The sequence below is a fragment of the Bos taurus genome, chromosome 3 (genome assembly GCF_002263795.3).
Source record: "Bos taurus isolate L1 Dominette 01449 registration number 42190680 breed Hereford chromosome 3, ARS-UCD2.0, whole genome shotgun sequence".
Lineage (NCBI taxonomy): Eukaryota > Metazoa > Chordata > Mammalia > Artiodactyla > Bovidae > Bos > Bos taurus.
This window is the reverse complement of record NC_037330.1, coordinates 77,225,131-77,252,812: the sequence shown is the minus strand read 5'-3', so window position 1 is coordinate 77,252,812 and position 27,682 is coordinate 77,225,131. Positions and strand designations below refer to the sequence as shown.

At 41.3% G+C, this 27,682-nt stretch overlaps 1 protein-coding gene across 2 annotated transcripts; it reads right to left on the bottom strand.

The window, feature by feature from the left end:
• Positions 1–3,554: 3,554 nt before the first annotated feature.
• On the bottom strand, positions 3,555–27,108 carry DIRAS3 (DIRAS family GTPase 3). Of its 2 annotated transcripts, none has more exons than XM_015465020.3 (2): positions 24,829–27,108; positions 3,555–4,991 (listed from the first exon to the last, which is right to left on the bottom strand). In XM_015465020.3, the coding sequence occupies exon 2, from the start codon at positions 4,924–4,926 to the stop codon at positions 4,225–4,227; it is 702 nt and encodes a 233-aa protein (XP_015320506.1). In that variant the 5' UTR covers positions 4,927–4,991; positions 24,829–27,108; the 3' UTR covers positions 3,555–4,224. The 2 variants fall into 2 exon arrangements, with proteins under 2 accessions (XP_015320506.1, NP_001029387.1); NM_001034215.2 differs by lacking the exon at positions 24,829–27,108 and adding an exon at positions 5,770–5,914.
• Between the last annotated feature and the right edge of the window lie 574 nt (positions 27,109–27,682).

Here is a 27,682-nt window from a genome sequence, read left to right as displayed (position 1 = left end):
GCCACACAATAAATAGCAGAGGTAGAATGAACAATGCTGTAACACATCTTTGTCTGCGTAGTTTTGTGCGCATTTGTCAGAATAGCTAGCAAATGATGGCTCTTAACAGCAGTAGTGTAATCAAACTGCATTTTTGAAAGATCAATATGATAGCAGGGTGGAGAATGGACTCATCTTATGGCACCTGTCACACTCTGCTGTGCATTTTCCTGCCCCCCACCGTCTCTCTTGTTAGATTATGAGCTTCTTAAAGGTAGGGATGCTGTACCCCAGGGATTGGCACTGAGGAAGGATATTCCTGACGCTTAATAACATGTGTGAATAATTATTTAAAAAAATAAGGAGGCCTTCAAAGGTAATGATAGTTGGGTTTTGGGTAGGGTTTTAAAGGGTGAATAAAATTTTGATGGTCAGAAAATGGAAGAAAATTTTTCTTCTTTGTATGAAGAAATAACAAAGGAATAACCACGTAGGATGTTCGAGGAAACATAAAACTGCCCAGGCTGTCTGGGGAAAAGGGTACATGGTGTGATATGCTCACAGAGAAGACTGGAAAGGAAACTTGGAGGCAGACACAGGGGATTACCTGAGGGACATTACCCCGAAGGACAGGACAGAGCATCTACGAATGCACCCATGTAGACCCATGATACTGGTGTCAGTTAAATTTTTTGAATCCCAGTTTATAAAATTGTATTCATCTCCATACTAGGTTTCTCTCCTCCACTTTTCACTTTCCAGCATCATAATGGATGGCAGGTTCGTCAATATCAGTAGCCTGAAAAAACATCATATCAGTGCAGTGGGCATATTTTCAGTTTTCATTTATTTTAATCCTCACCAACTCCCTGAATTCACTGGCTGACATATTTATTTTTCTGAGTTCTGGGCCTGTGGGTCCAGGTTTATAGATGTAGCTTATAGATGTTCAATTCCCATTCATTTATATGCAAACATACCTCTCAGTGGATTTTGTTACATTTCTGTTAATCTTGAATTTCATGAAGTTATGTAGATATCTGACAACACATATTACTTTAAATACATGCTAACGTTTTTGGACACTTGATTGTTGATCCTAGCTAATATATGCAGTAAGATTCAAATTAGAAATTAGTTCTGCTAGCCACTCTTACTATATATCAACACTACCCAAGAGGAATATAATGTGAGCCAAATATAAGCCACAAATACGATTGAAAATTTTCCACTAGTCACACTTTAAAAAGCCAAAAGAAATACAAAATTAGTAGGTTTCATTTCATCCACTGTATCTAAAATATTATCTCCACATGTAATAAACATTAAAATTATGAGATATTCTACTTCCATTCTTTTCATAATAATGTATGGTATATTTACAATACATCTCACTTTGGACTAGCCATATTTCAAATGCAGAAGTTACATAAAGCTAGAGGCCACTATATTGGATGGTGCAAAAACTAGAAGCTATAGGTTCCAGCTTCTTTGAATAACACTATTAGCTGGAAGAACTGTTAGACTGGTTTACATCTTCCCTGCTCCAAGGTAACCCTGTAAAGCTTCTTTGAAGCTTATAATTATTTGGGGGAGAGATCTACTAAGTCTCTAGGCATAAAAGGTTCCAACCATGTAAACTCTTCAGGGAAAAGTTATCCAACACCTCATGCTTTCTTCTCTATTTCTAAACCATCATGTGTGTTTTGTAATCGTCAATTTGCTTCTTTGCAGTATTCTCCCTTCAGTATTCTAGGAGGGCTCTGAGAAAGCTTCCTTTTCCACATCTGTATAGCACAACTAGAGAACAGAGGTGTCAACTCACTTGTCCCTGGACTAGTCATCTTAGAATGGATGTACACTGTTGTGGTTAAGAGCACCAACTATGCAGCAGAATGCCTGGCTTCAAACGTTGGCTCTGTTGCTTACTGGTTTTGTAACATTTATCAGCCTGCAAAATGGGCACAACAGTATCTCCTTCACTGGATTGTCGTGAGGATTAAATAGTATAATGTAGAACATTGACATGTACAAAAATTATATAAATATTTGCTTTAATGTGATGTAGAAACAATGGCATATAGATAGACTGTATAAATATTTACTATAATTTAAAAATGTTTTTACTAAGCATTTCTTGCAACATTAAATCTCCTCCTTTCCTTTTCTAAAGTGTAGTATTTGTCACTTTGTAATCCCTTTGCTCCTCTACAAAGAAAAACAATGAGTGCAACACATTTTTTCAAGGAGGATTCACCTGGAAAATAGCCAAGATATTTTCTTTTAGGAATGGAATTACTCCATTAGGGATGTTACCTAAGAAATACTATTTTAAAAATAGAATACATAAAAAGCAATATGGCAGAACCACTTAGGTATTTTCTAGTGGTTGAGAATTGATTTGAAAGTGAATAGGAAAATTTTTAAATAATTGTCTAAAAGGAGCCAGTGAATGAATTTTCTAAGCTCAAAATTTTGACTCTACTATGTGATAGATGTTTATCATTCCTTCTCAATGATGTGCTTCTCCCCTAAAAATCAAGTTATAAAAAGGCGTTTTGTAAACATTTAAGTTGTTCAATAAATATTTATCCAATAAGAGATATTTTATGGAGAAAAATCACCAGACTTAGAGCCTCCCTGCTTCTCTTTAACTAAAAAAGAAAAACACTTGAAAACAAGGATGTGTATAGATACATATTCCCTCACTCAAAAAAAAAAATTATGTCCAAATATAAAATGAATCTTTTAAAAAAAGCTTCCTTAGAAATGTCTGATTTCAAATCCCACCTGTTTCTGCCCTTACCTTCCATCCCACTCCCCACTCTTATTTCCAGTACTTTTTCCCTTAAATTGGGGGTATATCTGCTTTACAATGGTGTGCTAGTTCTGCTATACAAAGAAGTGAATCAGCCATATGTATACATATGTCCCTTCCCTCTTAGACCTCCCTCCTCCCCAATTCCCCTACTCTAGGTCACCATAGATCACCGAGCTGAGCTGCTTGCACTATATACCAGGTTCCCACCAGCTATCTATTTTACACATGGTAGTGTATGTATGTCAAACCCAATCTTCAATTCATCCCACCATCCCCTTCCCCAACCCCCATGTCCACCTGACGGTCTCTCTGTCTGCATCTCTATTCCTGCCCTGCAAATAGGTTCATCAGTACCGTTTTTCTAGATTTCACATATATGCCTTAATATACAATATTTGTTTTTCTCTTTCTGACTTACTTCACTGTGTATAACAGACTCTAGGTTCATCCACTATCCAGTGGTTCTTGAGGCAGAGTTTGCTTTTCACCACCCACCTCCAAGACAGCAGCAAAATGAGCAAGTAACCTCTTCAAAGATGCCTGGAGTTCTTCCTGAATCAGCCCAGGAAAGGTGATGGATATAAACTAGCTCTGCATTGCAGGGACCCATGAACCACCCCCACCCACAAGTGGCTAATTTCAAGAGGGCATGGGCTTCTGTATGTAAAACTCCTATTAGAAATCTTCACCAGCTGTGACTGGCAATGGGTAATTTTTGTTGTTATTTAGTGAAAAAGAAATTATTACAGCTGACTGCATGCAGGAAAAGCTTTATTAAGTCATAGAACTATTATAATTTTTTTTAAACAGGGATGTAGAATACTCAAACATTTTAAATGACCTATGAAACAACTGGCATATATTTAGTAAGCAAGATCCACTTTAACAATTCTCTCTGCTCCCACCCTCAATGCTCAACTATAGGACATTCATTTATTTATCATGTTTAGTATTTCTGTCTCACAGCCATCTGTCAGACCTTTTGCTGCAAAAACGTGTTTTTTAACAATTAAATACACAATGGGGAGATATGGTTAGACATTTACAGGACTTGAAATGTTGAAGAATAATACACAATAATAGGATCACAAGAAGGGCAGTGGTATCTTTCAATTCATTTTGCTATTTCCAGTCTCTTTTTCAAACATTAATCTCTAAAGTCAGTCCAAGTCCCATCCTTGAAATGCATCCTGTTCCTTTTTTCCTCTCCTCCTCCAATGTCCATTATTTTAACAATTCGAGTTCTCTCGCCTGGGAAAAAGGAAAGTTATTAACTCACAAGGGACGTTTATTGACATCTAATTGTTACAACCCAAACCACAGCACAAAAGTCAGTCATGTACAGGTGACACAGCACAATGGGGTCGGTCCACGTTTTCGGCACACTAAAGGAGAAGAGGGTCGCGATATTTAAGGCTCAGGATTCACATGACGATGCACTTGCCCAGCAGCTTCTCGGCGGTCTTGGGGATCTGGGATTTCTTCTGCGGAGGCTGGGCGCCGGCGGGGGCTGCGGCGGCGGCGGGCTTCTTCTCGAAATTTATCAGCAACTGGAACAGCTCCTGGACGTTGATATTCATCTTGGCCGAGGTCTCCAAGAAGGCGCAATTCCACTCGCACGCATAGGCAGCACCTTCCTTCTCACTCACCTCCCGACGGCTCTCATCGCACTTGTTGCCCACCAGGATGACGGGGCACTTTTGCGGGTTGTTACCTTTGAGTTGACGGATCAGCTCATAGAGCGGCTTCAGCTCCTCCAGGGTTTGCTTCCTGGTGATAGAATAAACCAGGATGAAGGCGTGACCCCTGGCAATGGCAAGGCGCTGCAGGCCCCGGTAGCGGCGGCCACCGGTGGTGTCGGTGATGTGCAGCGCACCCGCCTTGTGGCTGCAGCCTAGCGCCTGGCGGTAGGTATCTTCGATGGTCGGCAGGTACGCCTCACGGAAGTTGCCGCGCACCCACCTTTGCACCAGAGCGCTCTTGCCCACGCCGGCCGAGCCGAGCACCACCACGCGGAAATCTCTGCTCCTTCTCTGGGGCAGGCAGGTGCGGATGACGATCACGGTCGGCAGAGGCCGCAGCCGCTTCATCAGTCGTTCCTTGAGGCCGAAGCAGGAGTTGCCCATGGTCAGGTATTAGCTGAGAGGTGCGTGCACCGCTTCTCTGGCACTTGGCCAGCAGTGAGGGATGCCTACGGAGGAGAGAAGAGAGGATGTGTGAGGGGTGGGAGTCTAACTCGGAATGATGTCTTGTCGCAGCGCCTGCCTGGCCCGCTGCTCCCTGGGGACATGGGATGGGGGGGGGGGGGGGGGGGGGGGTGATGTCTGTCTCGTCCCGCTCGCTAACCCCACCCTCCTCCCTCCTCCCACTTCCCTCCTCCCTCCTCCATTCTCTGCGGTGAGCTGTCTCTCTGCCCACCCCAGGAACCCACCAAAGGCAATGCGGGTGGGGAGGAGGGCAGGAGCGCCCCGAGCCTCTTCTTCCAATGATACCTGTTTGTTACTTTCGCGGTGGCTACGCACCTGTTTTTATTTTATCATGCCACACTACAGAATGCTGCAATAATGGACAGCTTGCCAACCCTTAAAACATGCACATCCGAACGATGTTAGCAAACATTTTCACCCTAAATAAGCCCTTGCTGTCTTCTCTCCTGCAATATTAAAAATTATGCGTATCTCTGACAAGGATCGATCACTGCGGGCAAGGGTAGGTTGCCGCAGACATCGCGATCCAGGGTGTGGTCACGGGGGGCAGTGGGGGGGGGGGCGCCCAGGAAGCCCACAGGGACCAGGATTCGTAACGCTCACAGAGACCCCTAACCTGCAGCAACTGTCCTCAAGTACCCGCTTCCCTGATAACGTGCCCATTGCTTCCCCGCCCCCCCCCCACCCCGCGATAATCCAGGCTGGTTCACTCGCTACACCTTGCATTTGAGTGCCCGAAAAAAGGCGAACGATAGCTTTTACCTCTTTCCGAGGCGGGAACCTCGCGGCAAATTCTCTCCTTGCCCAGGTGGCTTTGGCCGCGGCCGCAGTGGCGGCAAGGAATTGCGCAACCAAGCTCCCAGCCGCAGCCGGCAACCAGTTCGCTCGGAGGCTCCGGGCGAAATGCTCCAACCAACAGTGGGACTGAGATTGGTTAGCTAGAGCCAGGGGGCGCAGACTGGGAGACTCCACTTGCACTGCTCACAGAGGGGGGATTGGGTTGTGAGGGGCTGACCGAGTCAGACGCGCCCCCGGCAGTCTCCCCGGCGTCCCCCACACAGGTACCCACAGCCCGGGCAGGGGCGGGGGTGGGAGGTGGCCCTGTGTTCACAAGTGCCCGCCCATTGAGTGGGGTCCGCTTACGGGGCTGCAGATGCAGGCATTTCTCACCTACTGCGATCTAAACCACTTCTTCGCTTTTTGCCCCCTGTGGGGTAGCCTTTCCCAACCCTCGCCACCTTCTCTTCCCTGCAGGAAGGCCAGTTAGCACCCTTCTCATTACTGGTGACAGACACCTCACCGCATCTCATCCACTTCACTCCAATAAACATTTGTCCAGCACAAAACCCAGTTTCTGTCTTTGCTGAGGAAGACCAACGGACACTTCTGTTATAAGAGACTTTGGAACCTGCCTCTTGGTAGGATTTCCTGTGGTGTAGACATGTTCTGTGTTTAGAGGTTGAGGGGTATCCTCTACACCCAACAACATTAAGCAGTGATCATATCCATCACCACTCTGTGTACAATACTTCTCATTTAGTCGTCGTCACAAAAACCTCGTAGGAAAATCCAGACTGGAAATGTGGGCAGCCTCCTAGGAGTAGAGAGCGACCCCTGGCTGACAGCCAGTAAGAAAGCATGAGCCGCAGAGCTAACAACTGGATTTTTCCAACAACCTGAATGATCTTGAAAGCAGATTCTTCTCTAGAAACTGCACGTAAGATCAGACCATCAACACTTTGATTTTAGCCTTATTAAGCAGAGAATCCAGTTGAGCTCATCCAGACTTCTGATTTGAGAGAGTTCTAGATTTTGCAGTTGGGTTAAGCTACAACATCTGTGGCAGTTTTTTACACAGCAAAATAAAACTAATTCAGCAGGTAAAATTACTTGTTCAAGTTTAAAGGGCTCATAAATGATGGACCTAGGCCCAAACCTGGAGAAAGCAATGGCACCCCACTCCAGTACTCTTGCCTGGAAAATCCCATGGACGGAGGAGCCTGGTAGGCTGCAGACCATGGGGTCGCTAAGAGTCGGACACGACTGAAGCGACTTAGCAGCAACAGCAGCAGCAGCAGCAGCAGCAGCAGCAGCAGCTGGCCCAAACCCAGTACTCCTAACTCCAACTCTTGTTCTTGTTCTGATTTTATCCTCCTGTGTCATTAAGCTGATACAGTATATTTTACTCATTAGTGAAAACATTTTTATAATTTTTCTTTCTTACCCAAAGACTCATGCATGTTAGGCAGAGATCAAGAACACATGCTTTAGAGGCAGAAAACTAGCTTTAGAATGTTAATGGGTTTTTTCCCTTTTCCTTCTTTGGAATACATGTTAATACTGGAAGAAAAGTTATGACCAACCTATACAGCATATTCAAAAGCAGAGACATTACTTTGCCAACAAAGGTCCATCTAGTCAAAGCTATTGTTTTTCCAGTAGTCATGTATGGATATGAGAATTGGACTAGAAAGAGGGCTGAGAGCTGAAGAATTGATGCTTTTGAACTGTAATGTTGGAGAAGACTCTTGAGAGTCCCTTGGACTGCAAGGAGATCCAACTAGTCCATCCTAAAGGAGATCAGTCCTGGGTGTTCACTGGAAGGACTGATGTTGAAGCTGAAACTCCAATACTTTGGCCACCTGATGCAAAGAGCTGACTCATTTGAAAAGACTGATGCTGGGAAAGATTGAACACGGGAGGAGAAGGGACGACAGAGGATGAGATGGTTGGATGGCATCATCGATTCAATGGACGTGAGTTTGGGTAAACTCTGGGAGTTGGTGATAGACAGGGAGGCCTGGCATGCTGCAGTCCACAGGGTCGCAAAGAGTCAGACATGACTGAGCAACTGAAATGATAATATGCCTTTGAGCTGTGCGATCCTGGAGAAATTACTTTTCTGTAGAGGGGAACTGATACCTATGAGAAAGAATTGTGGGGAGGATTCAAGGAGCTACTCCCTGATGCACTAGTTAGAAGGCATTTAGAATACAATAGGTAATTCATAAAAGACAGCTATTGGCCTTCACATAATAATATAGAAATCTGTATACACATAATCGTGTAGTCTTTGAGCATTTTTGGAAGTGCCAATGACCTTTTTATTTAAACCAAATAAGAGCAGATTTCCACCAGGAAAACACAGCAGGCTTGGGGAAAATAAATTGAGGACAGAAGAACTTGGGGCAGGGAAGAAGAGCAGTGAGAATTCTGAGCAAGAACGAAATCTTTGCACATTCCTCCTAAACCACAAATAACACTGCCTATTGAAACTAGGGCACCTAAAATGTCACTTCATGGCAAATAGAAGGAGAAACAGTGGAAGCAGTAACAGATTTTATTTTCTTGAGCTGCAGATGGTAATGCAGCTACGAAATTAAAAGACTCTTGCTCCTTGGAAGAAAAGCTATGACAAACCTAGATAGTGTATTAAAAAGCAGAGGCATCACTTTGCTGACAAAGGTCCACATAGTCAAACTATGGTTTTTCCCAGTAGTCATGTACGGATATGAGAGTTGGACCATAAAGAAGGCTGAGCACCTAAGAATCGATGCTTTCAGATTGTGGTGCTGAAGAAGACTCTTTAGAGTCCCGTGCATGGCAAGGAGATCAAACCAGTCAATCCTAAAGGAAATCAACCCTGAATATTCATTGAAAGGACTGATGCTGAAGCTGAAGCTCCAATGTTTTGGCCACCTGATACAAAGAGACAATTCACTGGAAAAGACCCTGATGCAGGGAAAGATTGAGGGCAGGAGGAGAAGGGAGTGACAGAGGATGAGATGGTTGGATGGCATCACTGACACAATGGACATGAGTTGGAGCAAACTCAGGGAGATAGCGAAGGACAGGGAAGCCTGGCGTGCTGCAGTCTCTGGGGTTGCAAAGTCGGACATGACCTAGTGACTGAACAACAACAAAAAGTCTTTAGGAATGAGAAAGACTAGAAAAGAGGGTCCTGAAACTGAAACTGATGGGCATCGGTTTACCCCAGAGCAGACACCTTGGCACTTGACAGGTTGTCCTCTGTTTGGGGGTAGTTCTGATTATTAGTGAAGTTTTCATAGTTACCTGTCACTCCAGCCACTGATTCCGGTTTCATCGTCTGGAGTCTGGAAATGCATTGATCAGTCTGCTCCCTTGGATGCCCTTACAGCCTTTCAGCTATTTGAAGACAATTATGTCTAATCACTAAGTCATTTATAATGCTGGAAGTGGCCTGAGGACCATCAAGTCAAACCCTTCATTTTGGTGATGAGGAAACTGAACCTCAGGGGCCATGCTCTGACCTAAGACCAAGCTTACTCTTCTCTCCTGTAGCCTCGCCTTTTGTTTGAAAACAACGGTTCCTTGGGGTGTATGGATGTCTTTTGTTCCACTGCTTTTTATTTTTTTCCCATTGTTATAACGCATATTTGTTTCTTTACAGTAAACAAACTAAGAATACACGTTTCAAATACACAAAAAAATGGGGTCCTGATATATGGAAGATGAATGAAGATGCCTTTGGAGGAAAAACATTTAAAACAAAGAAACAACAAAAAAGAAGGGGAAGTGAAAAATAGGAGGAGGAAGAAGACAAAGGAGGAGGAGGAAGAGGAGGAGGAAGAAGAGAAAGGAGGAGGAAAGCAAGAGGGTGTGGAAATATATATCCCAAAGTAAAGCCTTTAAATGCCAGAGACATCAAATTATGAGGTTATACATAGAAATCAGAAGAAATGATAAAAATACAAAACCATAGCTCCTCCATCCAAACCAGGTCTTGCACTTCAAAAGTCAATATAAAATATTTCACTTTAAAAGGAGCCCTAGCCCAGGGATCCAGCATTGCAGTAGGCCAGAGAGTCAAAGGAATGGGTTCCCTGAAAAATAAAACTATATACTACTATACAGTAGTTATAAATGAACAGGAGTTTTCTTTAGTTATCCATACAGATGGCCGAGGCACATGAAAAGATGCTTAACATTGCTAATTAATAGAGAAATGCAAATCAAAACTATAATGAGATGACACCTCACACTAGTCAGGATCAGTTCAGTTCAGTTCAGTCGCTCAGTCGTGTCCGACTCTTTGCGACCCCATGAATCACAGCACGCCAGGCCTCCCTGTCCATCACCAACTCCCGGAGTTCACTCAGACTCACGTCCATCGAGTCAGTGATGCCATCCAGCCATCTCATCCTCTGTCGTCCCCTTCTCCTCCTGCCCCCAATCCCTCCCAGCATCAGGGTCTTTTCCAATGAGTCAACTCTTTGCATGAGGTGGCCAAAGTACTGGAGTTTCAGCTTTAGCATCATTCCTTCCAAAGAAATCCCAGGGCTGATCTCCTTCAGAATGGACTGGTTGGATCTCCTTACAGTCCAAGGGACTCGCAAGAGTCTTCTCCAACACCACAGTTCAAAAGCATCAATTCTTCGGCACTCAGCCTTCTTCACAGTCCAACTCTCACATCCGTACATGACCACAGGAAAAACCATAGCCTTGACTAGACGGACCTTTGTTGGCAAAGTAATGTCTCTGCTTTTGACTATGCTATCTAGGTTGGTCATAACTTTCCTTCCAAGGAGTAAGTGTCTTTTAATTTCATGGCTGCAATCACCATCTGCAGTGATTTTGGAGCCCAAAAAATAAAGTCTGACACTGTTTCCCCATCTATTTCCCATGAAGTGATGGGACTGGATGCCATGATCTTAGTTTTCTGAATGTTGAGCTTTAAGCCAACTTTTTCACTCTCCACTTTCACTTTCATCAAGAGGCTTTTTAGTTCCTCTTCACTTTCTGCCATAAGGGTGGTGTCATCTGCATATTTGAGGTTATCAAAAAATCTACAAACAACAAATGCTGGAGAGGGTATGGAGAAAAGGGAACCCTTTTGCACTGTCAGTGGGAATGTAAATTGGTTCGGCAGCTATGGAAAACAGTATGGAGCCTCCTTAAGAAGCTAAAAATAGAGCTACCGTATAATACAGCAATCCAACTCTTGGGATTATAGAATATAGAAAGTCAATCAGTTACGTCTGACTCTTTGAGACCCTATGGACTATACAGTCCATGGAACTCTCCATACTGGAGTGGGTAACCTTTCCCTTCTCCAGGGCATCCTTCCAACCCAGGGATCAAACCCATGTCTCCCGCATGGCAGGCAGATTCTTTACCAGCTGAGCTACAAGGGAAACCCAAGAATACTAGAGTGGGTAGCCTATCCCTTCTCCAGTGGATCTTCCTGATCCAGGAATCAAACTGGGGTCTTCTACATTGCAGGTGGATTCTTCACCAACTGAGCTATCAAGGAAGCACACTTGGGATTATATCTGGAGAAAAACAAAATTTGAAAGGATACATGCACCCCAGTGTTCATTGCAACGCTATTTATAATAGCCAAGACATGGAAGCAACCTAAATGTCCACTGACAGATGAACAGATAAAGAAGATGTGGTATATGTATACAACTGACTACCAAACCATAAAAAAGAATGAAATACTGCCATTTGTAGCAACATGGATTATCATACTAAGTTAAGTAGTCAGGCAGAGAAAGACAAATATCAATATAATATTGCTTATATTCAGAATCTTTTTTTTTTAATGATACAAATGAACTTATTTACAAAAGAGAAGCAGACACAAAGACTTAGAGAATGAACTTATGGTTAGCAGGGGAGAAAGCGGGAAGGATACATTGGGAGTTTGGAATTGACAATGTACACACTGATATATTTAAAACAGACAACCAACAAGGACCTGCTGTATAGCACAGGGAACTCTGTTCAACACTCTGTAATAACCTAAATAGGAAAAGAATTTGAAAAAGAACAGATACATGAACTTCCTGATTTTCAAGCTGGTTTTAGAAAAGGCAGAGGAACCAGAGATCAAATTGCCAACATCTGCTGGATCATGGAAAAAGGAAGAGAGTTCCAGAAAAACATCTATTTCTGCTTTATTGACTACGCCAAAGCCTTTGACTGTGTGGATCACAATAAACTGTGGAAAATTCTGAAAGAGATGGGAATACCAGACCACCTGACCTGCCTCTTGAGAAATCTGTATGCAGGTCAGGAAGCAACAGTTAGAACTGGACATGGAACAACAGACTGGTTCCAAATAGGAAAAGAAGTACATCAAGGCTGTATATTGTCACCCTGCTTATTTAACTTTATGCAGAGGACATCATGAGAAACGCTGGGCTGGAAGAAGCACAAGCTGGAATCAAGATTGCCGGGAGAAATATCAGTAACCTCAGATATGCAGATGATACCACCCTTATGGCAGAAAGTGAAGAGGAACTCAAAAGCCTCTTGATGAAAGTGCAAGTGGAGAGTGAAAAAGTTGGCTTAAAGCTCAACATTCAGAAAACGAAGATCATGGCATCTGGTCCCATCACTTCATGGGAAATAGATGGGAAATCAGAGGAAACAGTGTCAGACCTTATTTTGGGGGGTTCCAAAATAACTTCAGATAATGATTGCAGCCATGAAATTAAAAGACACTTACTCCTTGGAAGGAAAGTTATGACCAACCTAGATAGCATACTGAAAAGCAGAGATATTACTTTGCCAACAAAGGTCCGTCTAGTCAAGGCTATGGTTTTTCCTGTGGTCATGTATGGATGTGAGAGTTGGACGGTGAAGAGTGAAGAAAGCTGAGTACCGAAGAATTGATGCTTTTGAACTGTGGTGTTGGAGAAGACTCTTGTGATTCCCTTGGACTGCAAAGAGATCCAACCCGTCTATTGTAAAGCAGATCAGTCTTGGCTGTTCATTGGAAGGACTGATGCTGAGGCTGAAACTCTAATACTTTGGCCACCTCATGCGAAGAGTTGACTCACTGGAAAAGAACCTGATGCTGGGAGGGATTGGGGGCAGAAGGGGACAACAGAGAATGAGATGGCTTGATGGCATCACCGACTCGATGCACATGAGTTTGGGTGAGCTCCGGGAGTTGGTGATGGACAGGGAGGCCTGGCATGCAGTGATTCATGAGGTCGCAAAGAGTCGGACATGACTGAGCAACTGCACTGAACTGAACTGAGTCACTTTGCTATACACCTAAAACTACCACAACATTGGTTGTTAATCAACTGAATTCTGATATAAAATAATTTTTTAAAAAAGTTCAGCAAATAAAACATATAAAAAGGATTTAAATGGAAATTATGGAACTGAAAAATACAATAATAGAAAATTTTTAAACTTTCTTAATGGGCTTAATATTATAATGGAGATGACATTGGATAGAATCAGTGAACTTGAGGATAAAGAAATAAAATTTACTCAATATAAACAATAGAGATAAAATAGACTGGGAAAAAAAATGAGGAGAGTCTCTAGGGTCTGTGGTGCAATAACCAAAATCCCAACATTTGTATCAGAGCCCCAGAAGGAGAGAAGAAACAGTCTAAATGAGTATGGCAAGAAATTATGCCTGAGAATCTCCCAAATTTGTTGAAAGACACAAACTTACAGTTCCAAGAAGCTGAACAAACCCCACCAGGAGAATTCCAAGGGAATCAATGCCAAGACACATAACTGAATTCTGAAAACGATGATAAATTCTTGAAAGTAGATAGAAAGAAGGAATATATTACCTGTCAGAGGAACATTAATTCAGATGATGGCAGATATCTCATTTGAAACCACAGATACCAAAGGAAATGGCATGGCATTTTTCAAGTGCTGAAAGTCTTTTCAAAGAACTGTCAACTGCAAATTCTATATCCAGCAAAATATACCTTCAAGAACAAACACCATGTCCAGATGAAGAAAAGCAAAGAGGATTTTTTGCTAACAAACCTATCCTCAAAGAGTGACTGAAGGAAGTTTCTTGATGAAAGTGAAAGAGCAGAGTGAAAAAGAGCCTCTTGATGAAGGTGAAAGAGGAGAATAAAAAAGCTGGCTTAAAACTCAACATTCAGAAAACTACAATCATGGCATCTGGTCCCATCACCTCATGGCATATAGATGGAGAAACAATGGAAACAGTGAAAGACATTATTTTCTTGGGCTCCAAAATCCCTGTGTATGGTGACTGCAGCCATGAAATTAAAAGACATTTGCTCCTTGGAAGAAAAGCTATGACAAACATAGCCAGAGTATTAAAAAGCAGAGACATTATTTTTCCAACAAAGGTCCACATAGTCAAAGCTATAGTTTTACCAGTAGTTATGTATGGATGTGAGAGTTGGACTGTAAAGAAGGCTGAGCACCGAAGAATTGATGCTTTCTAACTGTGGTGTTGGAGAAGACTCTTGAGAGTCCTTTGGACTGCAAGGAGATCCAACCAGTCAATCCTAAAGGAAATCAACTCTGAATATTCATTGAAAGGACTGATGCTGAAGCTGAAGCTCCAATGCTTTGGCCACCTGATGCGAAGAGCCAACTCACTGGAAAAGACCCTGATGCTGGGAGAGATCAAAGGCAGGAGGAGAAGTGGGTGACAGAGGATGAGATGGTTGGATGGCATCACCAACATGGACATGAGTTTGAGCAAGCTCCAGGAGATGGTAAAGAACAGGGAAGCCTGGCATGCTGCAGTCCATGGGATCACAGTCGTACATGACTGAGCAACTGAACAACAAATAACAAAGAAAGTTTCATAAACAGAAAGGAAAAGATAATTAGGAACTTCATAGGGAAAGCATAATATCAAGATAGATTTTAAAAATAGGGGTAATTATGATAGACTATTCTTCTCATGGGTTTCCCTGGTGGCTCAGATGGTAAGGAATCTGCCTGCAATGCAGGAGACCCAGATTTGATACCTGGGTTGGGAAGATTCCCCTGGAGAAGGGGACAGCTACCCACTCCAGTCTTCTTGCCTAGAGAACTCCATGGACAGAGGAGCCTAACAGGCTGCAGTCCATGAGCAACTAACACTTACTTACACTTACCTGCTTATCATTCTCATAAACTTTTACAATCATCATGATGATTGAAAGAAAAATTATAATATCTGATACTCAAGGCAACGGTGCTAAAAGTTGGGAAAGGCAAAGGGACCTGAATAGAAGCAAGGTTTCCATACTTCACTCATGCAATAATAGATTATAATGTCATATATGCATATTGTAATATCCAAAGGAATAACTTTTTATACAAAGTGATATACTCAAACACACTAAAAATAAATCAAGAGAGAATCCTATTAAAAAAAACATTCCAGTAACCCACATAAAGGTGATAAAGCAAAGCAGAGGAAAACCAGGAAACAATAAAATTGTGTACTTAAGTTCATATATATCATACATACATACATACATAAATGTAAATGGTGTAAATACACCACATAAAAAGGCAGATTGGCAGGGTGGATAAAATAAACAAACCAAAAAAGAAACACAAGCCAACTATATGATGTTTGAAGTAAGAAGAAATTCACTTCATATTAAATGACATAGGTAGGTTGAAAATAAAAGAATATTTTTTATAATAAAAAAGAATACATAGAAACCAAAATTAAAAACAGTATTATTTATAGTCACTACAAAAAAGAAAGTACTTTGTACATATACAAAACACATAAATAGTCTGAATGCTGAAAATTACAAAATGCTCATAAAAGAAATCAAAGAAGACTTAAGTTGATGGAAAGACATAATGTGTTCATGAATTAGGACATTCAACTTAGTAAAGATCTCTCCAAGTTGATCTATGGTTTTAATGCAATTCTTGTCAAAATCTCAGCCAAGATTTTATAAGCATAAATAAGTTTATCCTAAAATTTATATGGGAAGGCATAGTATCTAGTATAGCTAAAAGACTCTTGAAAAGGAGTACAGTGAAAAGAATCCTTCTTACAGGAGACAGGGATCAAGATCATTCCCATAGAAAAGAAATGTAAAGAAGCAAAATGGCTGTCTGGGGAGGCCCTACAAATAGCTGTGAAAAGAAGAGAAGCAAAAAGCAAAGGAGAAAAGGAAAGATATAAACATCTGAATGCAGAGTTCCAAAGAATAGCAAAAAGAGATAAGAAAGCCTTCCTCAGCGATCAATGCAAAGAAATAGAGGAAAACAACAGAATGGGGAAGACTAGGGATCTCTTCAAGAAAATCAGAGATACCAAAGGAATATTTCATGCAAAGATGAGCTTGATAAAGGACAGAAATGGTATGGACCTAACAGAAGCAGAAGATATTAAGAAGAGATGGCAAGAATACACAGAAGAACTGTACAAAAAAGATCTTCACGACCCAGATAATCACAATGGTGTGATCACTGACCTAGAGCCAGACATCCTGGAATGTGAAGTCAAGTGGGCCTCAGAAAGTATCACTATGAACAAAGCTAGTGGAGGTGATGTAATTCCAGTTGAGCTATTCCAAATCCTGAAAGATGATGCTGTGAAAGTGCTGCACTCAATATGCCAGCAAATTTGGAAAACTCAGCAGTGGCCACAGGACTGGAAAAGGTCAGTTTTCATTCCAATCCCAAAGAAAGGCAATTCCAAAGAATGCTCAAACTACTGCACAATTGCACTCATCTCACACGCTAGTAAAGTACTGCTCAAAATTCTCCAAGCCAGGCTTCAGCAATATGTGAACCGTGAACTTCCTGATGTTCAAGTTGGTTTTAGAAAAGGCAGAGGAACCAGAGATCAAATTGCCAACATCCTCTGGATCATGGAAAAAGGAAGAGAGTTCCAGAAAAACATCTATTTCTGCTTTATTGACTATGCCAAAGCCTTTGACTGTGTGGATCACAATAAACTGTGGAAAATTCTGAAAGAGATGGGAATACCAGACCACCTGACCTGCCTCTTGAGAAATCTGTATGCAGGTCAGGAAGCAACAGTTAGAACTGGACATGGAACAACAGACTGGTTCCAAATAGGAAAAGGAGTACATCAAGGCTGTATATTGTCACCCTGCTTATTTAACTTTATGCAGAGGACATCATGAGAAATGCTGGGCTGGAAGAAACACAAGCTGGAATCAAGATTGCCAGGAGAAATATCAGTAACCTCAGATATGCAGATGACACCACCCTTATGGCAGAAAGTGAAGAGGAACTAGAAAGCCTCTTGAAGAAAGTGAAAGTGGAGAGTGAAAAAGTTGGCTTAAAGCTCAACATTCAGAAAACTAAGATCATGGCATCTGGTCCCATCACTTCATGGGAAATAGATGGGGAAACAGTGGAAACAGTGTCAGACTTTATTTTTGGGGGCTCCCAAATCACTGCAGATGGTGACTGCAGCCATGAAATTAAAAGACGCTTACTCCTTGGAAGGAAAGTTATGACCAATCTAGATAGCATATTCAAAAGCAGAGACATTACTTTGCCAACAAAGGTTCGTCTAGTCAAGGCTGTGGTTTTTCCTGTGGTCATGTACGGATGTGAGAGTTGGACTGTGAAGAAAGCTGAGCGCCGAAGAATTGATGCTTTTGAACTGTCATGTCGGAGAAGACTCTTGAGAGTCCCTTGGACTGCAAGGAGATCCAACCAGTCCAATCTGAAGGAGATCAGCCCTGGGATTTCTTTGGAAGGAATGATGCTAAAGCTGAAACTCCAGTACTTTGGCCACCTCATGCAAAGAGTTGACTCATTGGAAAAGACTGATTCTGGGAGGGATTTGGGGGCAGGAGGAGAAGGGGACATAGGATGAGATGGCTGGATGGCATCACTGACTCGATGGACATGAGTCTCAGTGAACTCTAGGAGTTGGTGATGGACAGGGAGGCCTGGCGTGCTGCGATTCATGGGGTTGCAAAGAGTCGGACATGACTGAGCGACTGAACTGAACTGACTCAGGTGATTCTAATACAGAAGAAAGCTTGAAACCACTTTAGAATCTTGCTTAATCAATCATCCTATCTCTAAACTAACAGAATGAATAAAGTGGGGGTTAAAAGATAAAGGAGAAGTCAATGGCACCCACTCCAGTACTGTTGCCTGGAAAATCCCTACGGAGGAGCCTGGTAGGCTCCAGTCCATGTGGTCGCACAGAGTCAGACAGGACTGAGCGACTTCACTTTCACTTTCCACTTTCATGCATTGGAGAAGGAAATGGCAACCCACTCCAGTGTTCTTGCCTGGAGAATCCCTTGGACGGAGAAGCCTGGTAGGCTGCAGTCCATGGGGTCACACAGAGTCGGACACGACTGAAGCGACTTAGCATAGCATAGCATAAAAGATAAAAAGGAAGAAGAGATCATAAGAAAAAAAGAAACACAAGAGGAAAAGCAAGACTGGAGAAGAAAATTGTGAATATGATTTTGAGTATAGTGAGTTGGAGGTGCCTGTGGGACAGGCAGGAGACCAATTCTAGTACTCAGTTGGATTATAGGAATAAAGCTCCAGGGAAAGCTTGGGGCTGGTTAGATAGATTTGATGACTGTATTTCCTGAAACAAGAACTGGAAACCATGGTTTGCATGGATTTTTATGCTTCTTCCAGGGAAGAGAGAAAATTTTAATACCAAAATGTTGACAATGTTTCAAAGTTTTAAGCAATTTGCTTCTTCTCTACCCTCAGTCTCCTCCTCTGTAACACTGGGATAATAGTGGTACCTACTCTAGAAAGTTCCTGTGACTAAATAACAAGTATTTCACGAGTAAACAAATAACAAATGCTTGGGGCATTGCTTGGAGATAGTAATCACTCAGTAAATGTTAGCTATTCCTACTTATGTAAACAATAGGGCTAAATACTTTTTTAAAATAAAAGATATACAGATTAGAAAGGAAGAAATAAAACTGTCTTTGTTTGAAAGTTGCATGATTGTCTATGTACAAAATCCCAAAGGACTGACAAAATAAAAAAACCCACCTGAAATGAGTAAATGACTACAGCAAGGTTACAAGATGCAAGGTAAATGTACAAAATCAATTACTTTCCTTCATACCAACAATGGACATTGGAATTTGAAATTATTAACACAGAACCATAGCACCAAAAGAACTTGAAACATTTAAGTTATAAACTTTCCAAATATATACAAGGTCTATGCATAAAAATAAAGTTTAATGAAAAAAGTCAAGAAACATCTAAAAAGAGACAGTCTATGTTCATGGATTAGAAAACTCAATATTGTTGTCAATTCTTCCGAACTTGATTTGTAGATGCAATATGATCTGAATCAAAATCTAAGCAGCTGTTTTGTGGATATTAGCAAGTTTATATGGAAAGCAAAAAAAAAAAAAATAGCCAACACAATACAAAGAAAAACAAAGTTGAAGGACTGCAATTACCCAACTTCAAGACTTACTCTAAAGCTACAGTGATCAACATAGCATGGTTCCTGTGTATTCTGCTATTGTTGGGTGAAGTATTTTATAAATGTCAATTAGGTCTAGTTGATTAATTGTGCTGTGTCAGTTGAACTATGTTATTACTCATTTTCTGCCTGCTGGATCTATTAATTACTGAAGGGGTATTCAAGTCTCCAAATCCATATTAATGGATTTGTCTATTTCTCCTTTTCAGTTCTATTAGTTTTGCCTCATGTGTTTTGATGTTCTGTCATTAAATACATACACATTAAGGACTTCTATGTCTTCTTGGAGAATTGACTCTGTTATCACTATGTAATGACCCTCTTTATCCCTGATAATTTCCCTTGTTCTTCAGTCTAATTTGTCTGAAATTAATATAGCTACTTCAGCTTTCTTTGATTAGTGTTACTGTAGAATATCTTTCTCTATCCCTTTACTTTTAATCTATTTGTGTCTTTATATTTAAAATAGATTCATTGTGGAAAAAATATATGTATATAGTTGGAATGACTTCTTTTTCTACTCTAACAGCCTCTGTCTTTTAACTGATATATTTAGACAATCATATTTGGTGTGATTATCAGTGTATTTGGTTTACTATCTACCATGTTTGCTGGTGTTTCACATTTTGTACTTGTTCTTTATTTTTTCTCCCTTTTTCTGCCTTCTCTGTTTTTAACCAAGCAATTCATATAATTCCATTTTCTCTCCAGTCTTAGTCTATCAATTTTCAAAATACATTTATAACAAATTTAAGTCCACTTTCAAATAACACTTCAGATGCAACACATGTGCCTTATAACATAGTATTCCCAATTAATCCCTCTCATTCCTTACAAATTTATGTCATTCATTTCACTCATCCATATGCTATAATCACCTAATGTATTGTTACTATTATCACTTTGAACAGTTATCTATTAGATCAATTAATAAGAAAAATAAAAGATTTAATTTTACCTTTATTTATTTAATCTCTAGTGCTCTTTTATTCTTTACTTAAATCTGAAATCTGAGGAAAAGCTTTAAAGAACATGCCATCTGGAGAGAACCTTGAAGGGAAAAGAGGTTGCTTGGGAAAAGACAGACAGAAGAATGATGCCAAAAGGGCACGGAGCCAAGAAATCACCTATGGATGAAATAATAGTTGAATTGGAATCCCCCCTAGAAATCATCCGTGGTTTAATTATCTCCTTTCCTAGGTGAATAATTTGCCCAAGGTTCCATAGCTCAGAAGTTGCAGAACTGGGATTCAAACCCAGGAAGAGTGACTTCAGCACCTATTCAAACTACAGAAGGATGTTAGGACCTGCTCAAAGTGGCTCAGCCAATCAGACACAGCCAAGACAAGATCTTAGCCCCTGTCTCCAGGCCCTCACCTTTTACTCTCCCACAGGAGCACATCCGGGAAAACAAATCCCTATGGGGGTTTCAGAGATGGAGTTAACACAGTCTTCTGGGTCAAGGGTAAAAAAAGGAATCAGAAATTAAGTTTTCTCAGGAGGGAGAGAGTATCTGTACAATTTCACTAATTACAACTTTGAATAAGCTGCCGGCATAGTCTTCTTAATGAAATGAGCCATAATCCTTCTTTGGAAACTTTCCCAGACAATCAGGTCTGTATAAGCGAATACTTATACCCTAGACCAAAGGGAAGGCACCAACCAAATGAAGGCTCCTTGAGGAGGGGGTTGGTGGGAGAAGAGGGTCTTCCAGAGACCAGCAAACGAGGACTTTTCTTCTTTCTTATAATATTATGTAGCAATTACAGGTTAAAGATTATGTATTCACTAACAACAAAGATAGTGGTTAGAAACATAGTGCCTACTATAAAAAGTAATAAAATGGGATAAGATAATGTGGCACCTCACTACTTACAATAATTAAAGATATATGCTCACCAAACAATAATATACATTTTTGCAGGAACACATACATATATTAAACACATTACAACAGCTGCCTATGGGAGGCAAGGAAAGACAGTGAGCTATACAGGAGATATAGATATATACATACATACATGCACATAATTTATATCTATTATACAGATGTGATTTATATAAGGATATATAATTTTATATCCTTATATAAATCATGTATATGTTACAACCCTGAACAATGATAAGGTGATAAGGTGCTGAGGCCAGCATCTGTAAATGATTCATTTTAGAAGCCCTCACACTCTGGTGTATAGTAGGCAAACAAGACATATTTCTGAACGAATGGCTTCATTTCAACTTCCCCAGTGTTCTGAGCATTACCTGCCAGACAGAGCAAAGACCTTTCTGTCCAATATCTCCCTTGCCCTGTTCCCAGTTCTCTCTGTGCCACTGTGTTCTATTAAAGTGGCAGCAAGAGCTGCCTAGAAAGAGGAATGATTATTAAAGACTGAAAATAATTATCCCCATTAAAAACAAGAAACACATTTTAGGCCCCTTTTAAGTAAAGGAGTTTAGTTTTGCAATGCATTCCCTTTTGATTTTTTTCCACATACACTGTTTAACTGTAAAACACTCATTGGCTGAACAAAAGCATTTCTTTGTACAAGTTAATAAAGAGAAATAAGTTTTTACCCCATTGTGTCAATTCGGCAGGACTCAGAATGCTATTGCGGAACACAATGATATATGCTCCTTGTTTCACTGTTTTAAAAGAAAATCATACTTCTGCCAGTTAAGTTGAATTCTGCAAGTCTGATTTTTTTTTTAAAGATTTTAAAATATTATAACAGTTTTAGGCTCACAGAATTATCACGAGGATAGTAAAGAGAGTTCTCATACAGCTCACAGCCAGTTTCCCCTGTTATTAACATATTTATATGGTACATTTGTCACAATTAATGAACCAATGTTAATACATGACTATGAACTCAAGACCATACTTCATCCCGATTTCAACTAAGAGGACTTCAGTCTTTTAACAACTTCAACTGATTGGAAAGGCCTTCCCACGTGATGAAGAGTAATATGCTTTACTCAAAGTCTACTGATTTAATGTTAATTACATCTAAAAAAATATCTTTATAGAAGCATCTAGAGTTGTGTTTGACCAAATAACTGGGTGCCATGGTCTAGCCAGGTTGACACATAAAATTAATCATCATAGACAGTGTGAACTGTTCCCATATATCCCACAGCCAGTTGCCTCTATTATCACCATCTTACATTACCATGGTACATGGGTCACAATAAAGAACTGATATTGATATGTGATTATTAACTCAAGTTCATTTCTTAATTAAGATGGTCTCATTTTCTTTCCTAATGCCCTTTCTGTATCTCAGGATCCTATTCCATTTACCACATTATATTTAGTTACCATGTCTCTTTAGTTTACTCTTGGTTGTGACCAAGTTTCTCAGAATTTCCCTATTTCTGATGACCTTGACAGTTTTGAAGATTACTGGTGAGATATTTTGTAGAATGTCTCTCAAGTGGGGCTGGTCTGATGTTTTTCTCCTAATTAGACTGGGTAATGTTTTGGGAGGAGGACCACAGAGGCACAGAATCATTCTCATCATACCACATCAAGGGACACACCATCAGCATGACTCACCACTGTGGATATTATCCTTGATCACCTGGTGCAGGTGTTTGTCAGCTTTCTTCACTACCAAGTTATTCTTCTCTTTCTCCCTTTCCATCCTATACTTACAAGCCTGCTTTTACATTTTAAGATTAATGAAATTACAGAGACTGGCCTCAAAACGTGTCATTGTTGTTCAGTCACTAAGTCATGTATTAAAACATGAAGTCTTTACAATTAATCAAATCTTCTTAGAAAAGAGTGAGAAGAGGTTTCCCTTCACTTGTACCAACAGTGAGAGTGATGCTTCCTTCTGACTCATAAAGACCACAAGAAGAAACTGATTTGATAAAGTTTTAAATTTACAAGACTCAAAGAATGCTACTTTTGTTTTGCTGTATAACATGGAGACATGTGAATATTTGTAAATTTCCAATTGGTTCTGCTCTTTGCTGATACACATATGTCCTTGACCACAAAATGTGAGAATACTGTTACATAACATAACGATAACATAAGAATCAAATGCAGAGATTAACAAAGGGCTGTAAGAACTCTGGGCTTCCCAGGTGGCTCAGTGGGTAAAGAATCCACCTGCAATGCAGGAGACACAGGAGATGCAGGTTCGACCCCTGGGTTGGGAAGCCCCCTAGAGGAAGGCATAGCAACGCACTCTAGTATTCTTGCATGGAGAATCCCATGAACAGAGCATAAGGTCGCAAAAGAATTGGAAATGACTGAAGCGACTGAGCATGCAGCATGCATGAGAACACTGAAAGAATGGATTTCAACCAGGCAACTTGAGGACAGTTTCATGGAGGGTAGGACGAGTGAGTATGGTTTTAAGAGACAGAGAAGGCAGAAGGACCATCAGATGCACTATATGGAAAAGGAAAGAACAGGGCATAAGAAACAGGGAATTCTGTGAATTGTATTTGTGCACATGGTGGGCAGAACTTCCGTACCAGGCTAAAGAGTTTGCACTTTATTCTATGAGCACAGGTGTAGAGGATATGAATATTTTGGGGTAAGGAGAGTAATATGATCATGTCTAAATTATATTAGACATGACAACTATTTAAAGGAAATTGGGAAGATAAAAACAGAGAAAAAAGAAGTTGAAAGGCTTATGAAAGGATAGAAATTTTACACGGTGATACTGTAAATAGAGAAGAGAGGAAAAATTTTAAAGGTAGAATAGATAGGATTTGTACCAACACCATAGCTAACAAGTAGCAGGGACTAGAGAACCTCTTCTTCCTGTCCACACAGCTGGACTCCACTCCCTGGCCTCCATTATATTAGCTGGCACTACATGACTGAGTTCCAGGCAGAACGTCATGAATGAAAGTCAGAGATGACACTTCCCGGTCTTTCTCACTGTCTCTCTCTTCTGGACTGGAAGGGAGAGAACCCCCGAGTTCACTCTGGGCGCCATGCACTGAAGGCTGTAGAACCACAGGATAGATGGAGCTGTGTTTCCTGAACCCCTGCTTCCAGGGGATCTTCCAGCCTGCTAGACCTTGAGGCAAGGGAGAAGTACACTGTTTTCCTGTTGAGCCATTACATGCTTGGGCCTGTCTGCAATCACAGCATAGCTCAGGCTACCCTAACCATACTGGAAATTGGTACCTTGAGGTTGGTGCTCCCATAACAGAAAACGAAAGCATGTGACATTGGCTGTGTGAAGAAAGAGATATTGGAGACAAGCAGACTGGCGAGTCCTGTTTTGCTGGGGAAAATATTTGATAAAACTGTCACCTGAATCACTGTGAAAGGGATTGGGGTCAACCTGCATGCATCAGTGTCTTCTGAACCCCTGATTTAAGGGGTTAAAGTGGAGTAACTAGGTTGGAGTAAGGCCTAAGCTACATCCATACAGTCCTTCATATCAGATGTTGACAATGCCAGTTGTCTTTGTCCAAGAATGGGATGGGGAAAGAGGCAGAATTAGGAGGGTCTAGCGTGCACCTGAGAAAGCATTCACTGTGGTCCACATGCCTGTGGATGTAGTCTCTTAGCTTCCCACCCACTTCCCCTTCACAGAGCTAACCTCAAAAATGCCTCACCTGGACCTTACCTTCAAGGACAACTTGACCATGAGTTGGGAGGCCACAGTTCTGGATCTGGGGCCCAGGGCCTGAGAGAGGAAAATCGTCCCACTTCTAACACTCCATACACTCCTCCTCCTACCACTCTGGGTCTGGGGGCTCCATAAATGCTTTTCATCTCAGAGGTGTGCACTGTTCTGTTTGGGGTCCTAGAAGAGTGAAGCAGAAAGGATGAGTGGAGACACTGAGGCCTGGAGACAAAAACTTCAAGGTCATATAAGTGCTTCTCCATTTAAATGGTTTGTCAGCTGACGTAGCAAATTAGAAGCAGGGTCTTGACTTGCCTGGAATTCATAAAATCTAAGAGGAGAGCTGAAATGTATGTTATAGCATCTACACTATGGAAGAGCTGGTCCCACTCTCATTTACAGATGGAACATCGAGGCCCAATCAGAGAAGGAGAGGAAGAGCCCACTCTCCCATGGACCTACGGTGTCCTTGGTGCCCTGCAGAAGTCTTCCCATGTGTTAACTTATTTCACAACAGCGTATGAGGTAAATCCTACCATCTCTATCTTGCAGATTAAAAAAGCAGGCACAGAGTGGACAAATGACTTCAGAGAAGGTGAGTAACTTACCTAAAGCATTATGTCGGATAAGTGAGGTAGCCAGGATTCAAATCCACGCAGTCTGGCTCTCGAGTCTATGCTTGCAGTCACTGTGCTGACTCTGAAGGTGGTGTAGGACCTACCGATCTGTATTTCCAAAAGGCTCATTGAGGTCTCCTTTCTCACACATAGTGTATTTCCACTGCCTGCTCGACAGGGTTCCAGATCAGCATGTGCTGATTTGACACAGGTGAAACCCTGTGGTCAGGCCTAGCCTCATCTCTCACTTCTCTCCATACCACCTGCCTTAGCTCACCTACACCTCTTGTCCATGAGCAGCTCTGTGACAGAGCAGGGAGCATGACATGAAGAGTCATGAGTTGGTTGTGAGTTCTGGCTCTGCAGTTTGTTGTCTCCAGAATAACCTTGATCACGTATTTAATAGTATCTGCTGCTACTGCCAAGTCACTTCAGTCGTGTCCGACTCTGTGCGATCCCATAGATGGCAGCCCACCAGGCTCCCCTGTCCCTGGGATTCTCCAGGCAAGAACACTGGAGTGGGTTGCCATTTCCTTCTCCAATGCATGAAAGTGAAAAGTGAAAGTGAAGTCGCTCAGTCGTGTCCGACTCTTAGTGACCCCATGGACTGTAGCCCACCAGGCTCCTCCGTCCATGGGATTTTCCAGGCAAGAGTACTGGAGTGGGGTGCCATTGCCTTCTTCTCTTCTTCTTAATAATATCTACCTATCAGAATTATCATGAGGAGTCAATGAAATAATGTAGATGAAGTATTTAATATAGTGCCTGGTACATGATATGTATTTTAACAGGAGGAAAAAATTATTGATGTGAAATTCTATTATTCCCAGCTTCAAACAGCTCACAGATGGCTGTTCATACTCATTGATGGTAGATAAATCCCCTGAAGACTATGCATTTTGATGTAGGGTGTGGAAAATAGTCAGTAAATAGTCACAGGAGTAAGCAGGAAAGAGCACTCACAGGGGCTGCAAATGGTCAGTAAACCCTTCTGGTAGAAGTTGCATTGAATTCAGCCTTGAAGGTGGAATTGGTTCAGCCAAGTAGAAATGAATGGCTAAAGTACGGACAAATGCTTAAGAGCATGAAGCACACAGTATTTTGTGGTGGTGACTTTTGTTCGGTTAATATAGGCACCACCCAGAGGATCAGTGGGAGATATGTTTAAAAGGTAGCTTGGGGAATGATTAAAAGGGCCTTGAAATCCAGGCAAGGGAATATGAGATTTCTCCCTCCCTCCTTCTCTTTCTCTTACAACAGTAATAGCAGTTGCAACAGCAAAGACTAAAACCTCAAAAGGAAACCAGCCCAGGTACTAGTCTGTGCTCTCAGATTAAAATTTAAAACCCAGGTCTCCTCATCCCACATGTAGATGAAGGAGGCAGTGGCCATACAGACGGGTTCTGGCAAGTGTCTTTCTCTTACAACAAAGCTCTCCGAGGGCTGCCCGCTCTCAGGATGAATCACAGCAATTTGCCGTTCTGTGTTGCTGGAGACGTTTCAGTTCTATGAGCCAGTCAGTGCTCAAAGAACTCTGCCTTCATTTGGGCCAAGATTAAGAGAAAAGACTTGCGGGCACCAGAGGAGGTGTAGGCTGGGTACAAACCAGCCGGAGACTCAGAGGCCAGCACAGAGTGTGCTTGAACACCAACAGGGCCCAAAGTCTTGAGTCAGGCAAACAGCCAAAAAGTGTTTGATCTTTGTTGAACCTCCTTCCACAAAATTTTAAGGTTACATTCTATGTGTAGCTTTTCTTCCATGAGTTCAACTTTATTCTTTTATTAACAATTCTTAGTCATAGATAATTTCACACTTTTGTTTCATCAGTGTTATGCATAAATTGTCACAGTAACTATTATTTTAATTGATAGTATTAACAAACAATTCCATAAGATCAGTCTGATAGGGCACAGGTGATTTTTTTTTTTTTAATCTGGTCTTTATCTAATCATTGTCACTCAAGTTTCAGATGTATAATATATTGTACATAAAGAAAGTCAATGATTACTATGATTATTTTATTTTTCTCCCTTTGTTTCTTGATGAGTCTGGCTAATGGTTTGTCAATTTTATTTATCCTTTCAAAGAACCAGCTTTTGGTTTTGTTGATTTTTGCTATGGTCTCTTTTGTTTCTTTTGCATTTATTTCTGCTCTAATTTTTAAGATTTCTTTCCTTCTACTAACCCTGGGATTCTTCATTTCTTCCTTTTCTAGTTGCTTTAGGTGTAGAGTTAGG

Bases quoted from the DNA above. Each gene is read 5' to 3' on its own strand.
- DIRAS3 (XM_015465020.3), bottom strand. From the start codon at position 4,926: ATGGGCAACTCCTGCTTCGGCCTCAAGGAACGACTGATGAAGCGGCTG.